The sequence below is a fragment of the Opisthorchis viverrini genome (assembly GCF_000715545.1).
Source record: "Opisthorchis viverrini unplaced genomic scaffold opera_v5_4160, whole genome shotgun sequence".
NCBI classification, from domain to species: Eukaryota; Metazoa; Platyhelminthes; class Trematoda; order Opisthorchiida; family Opisthorchiidae; genus Opisthorchis; species Opisthorchis viverrini.
In genome coordinates, this window is record NW_008756785.1 from 1 (window position 1) to 968 (window position 968).

The 968-nt window shown below is 41.8% G+C and overlaps 1 protein-coding gene across 1 annotated transcript; it reads right to left on the minus strand.

The window, feature by feature from the left end:
• Positions 1 to 272: 272 nt before the first annotated feature.
• T265_16079 (hypothetical protein) lies at positions 273 to 452 on the minus strand (the record flags this gene model as incomplete). The annotated part of the gene is made up of 1 exon (XM_009179585.1): positions 273 to 452. A coding segment is annotated over one exon (138 nt), but the record flags the coding sequence as incomplete, so codon positions are not given.
• Positions 453 to 968: the final 516 nt, after the last annotated feature.

Consider the following 968-nt stretch of genomic DNA (forward strand, 5'->3'; position numbering starts at 1 on the left):
AGCTATTGTTTTAGGTAATTACAGGAGCTTGCCCCGGTCTTGACCAGGAATGTTAAATATACGATTTTTTCTGGAAGCAGCCATGATCCATGATGAAAACTCTACTTGATAGCGCGAGTAAAGAACAATGTTTGGGGAAAGTCGAAGCCTCTAGGTTCCTTGAATCACATGGAAAACAGCTCTACTGAGTCGCACCTCATCCAAACTCGTTTAAAATTTTTTCGGAAAGCGGTTGATGAATGGGATAAAGAACAACGTGGAAAAGTCCTCACTTTTGTTCTCAAAGGCTCCGGAAATCCGCCGTAGGGAATCCCAACTTCACCACTGAAAAACTCAACAACCGAGGCGGGGAAGGAAAGTTCATCGGCCTTTTCTAACAGAGTTTCTGCAGTGAGTTGATTCTGAGTCATAAACTGTGCCAAATCGCCGACAACTTTCGAAGAAGGCGTGACCTGGGTAAAAAGCGTGTGAGATGAATGACTTAGTTAGCGGAACGTTCACAAAAAAAGATTGTGTTAATCTAAATCAGGATCATTTATTGAAAACTTGAGCTGGCGAAATATAGTACAAAGTGCCATCCGTATCCAAACTCAAATGTATTGATCTCCTGGGCCACATTGTGAGTCTGAAGGGCTGAAGTAAAAACGGATTTACAGTTGAGCTGGCATTTTCTGAAGCCAGAAGGACTACCACAAACCGATGACCTTCACAGAACTGGAGGATACACTTATCCGATGTGTACTCTAGCCAAATCAGTCGTGCCAACGGTCCTCACTGTTTGTCTGCTTCACGACAAAAAAAGAAGATAACTGCTGTTTGCACCGATCGTCGGCTGACTAAAAAGGGCTACATCTCTTTACATAATATGCTATTCATAAGAGTAACAAAATCTCTTAGAAAACAGCGTTATAAGTGGCGTGTTGTGTCAGTAAAATATATTTCAAATAGTATGCGAACTCAGACATAAG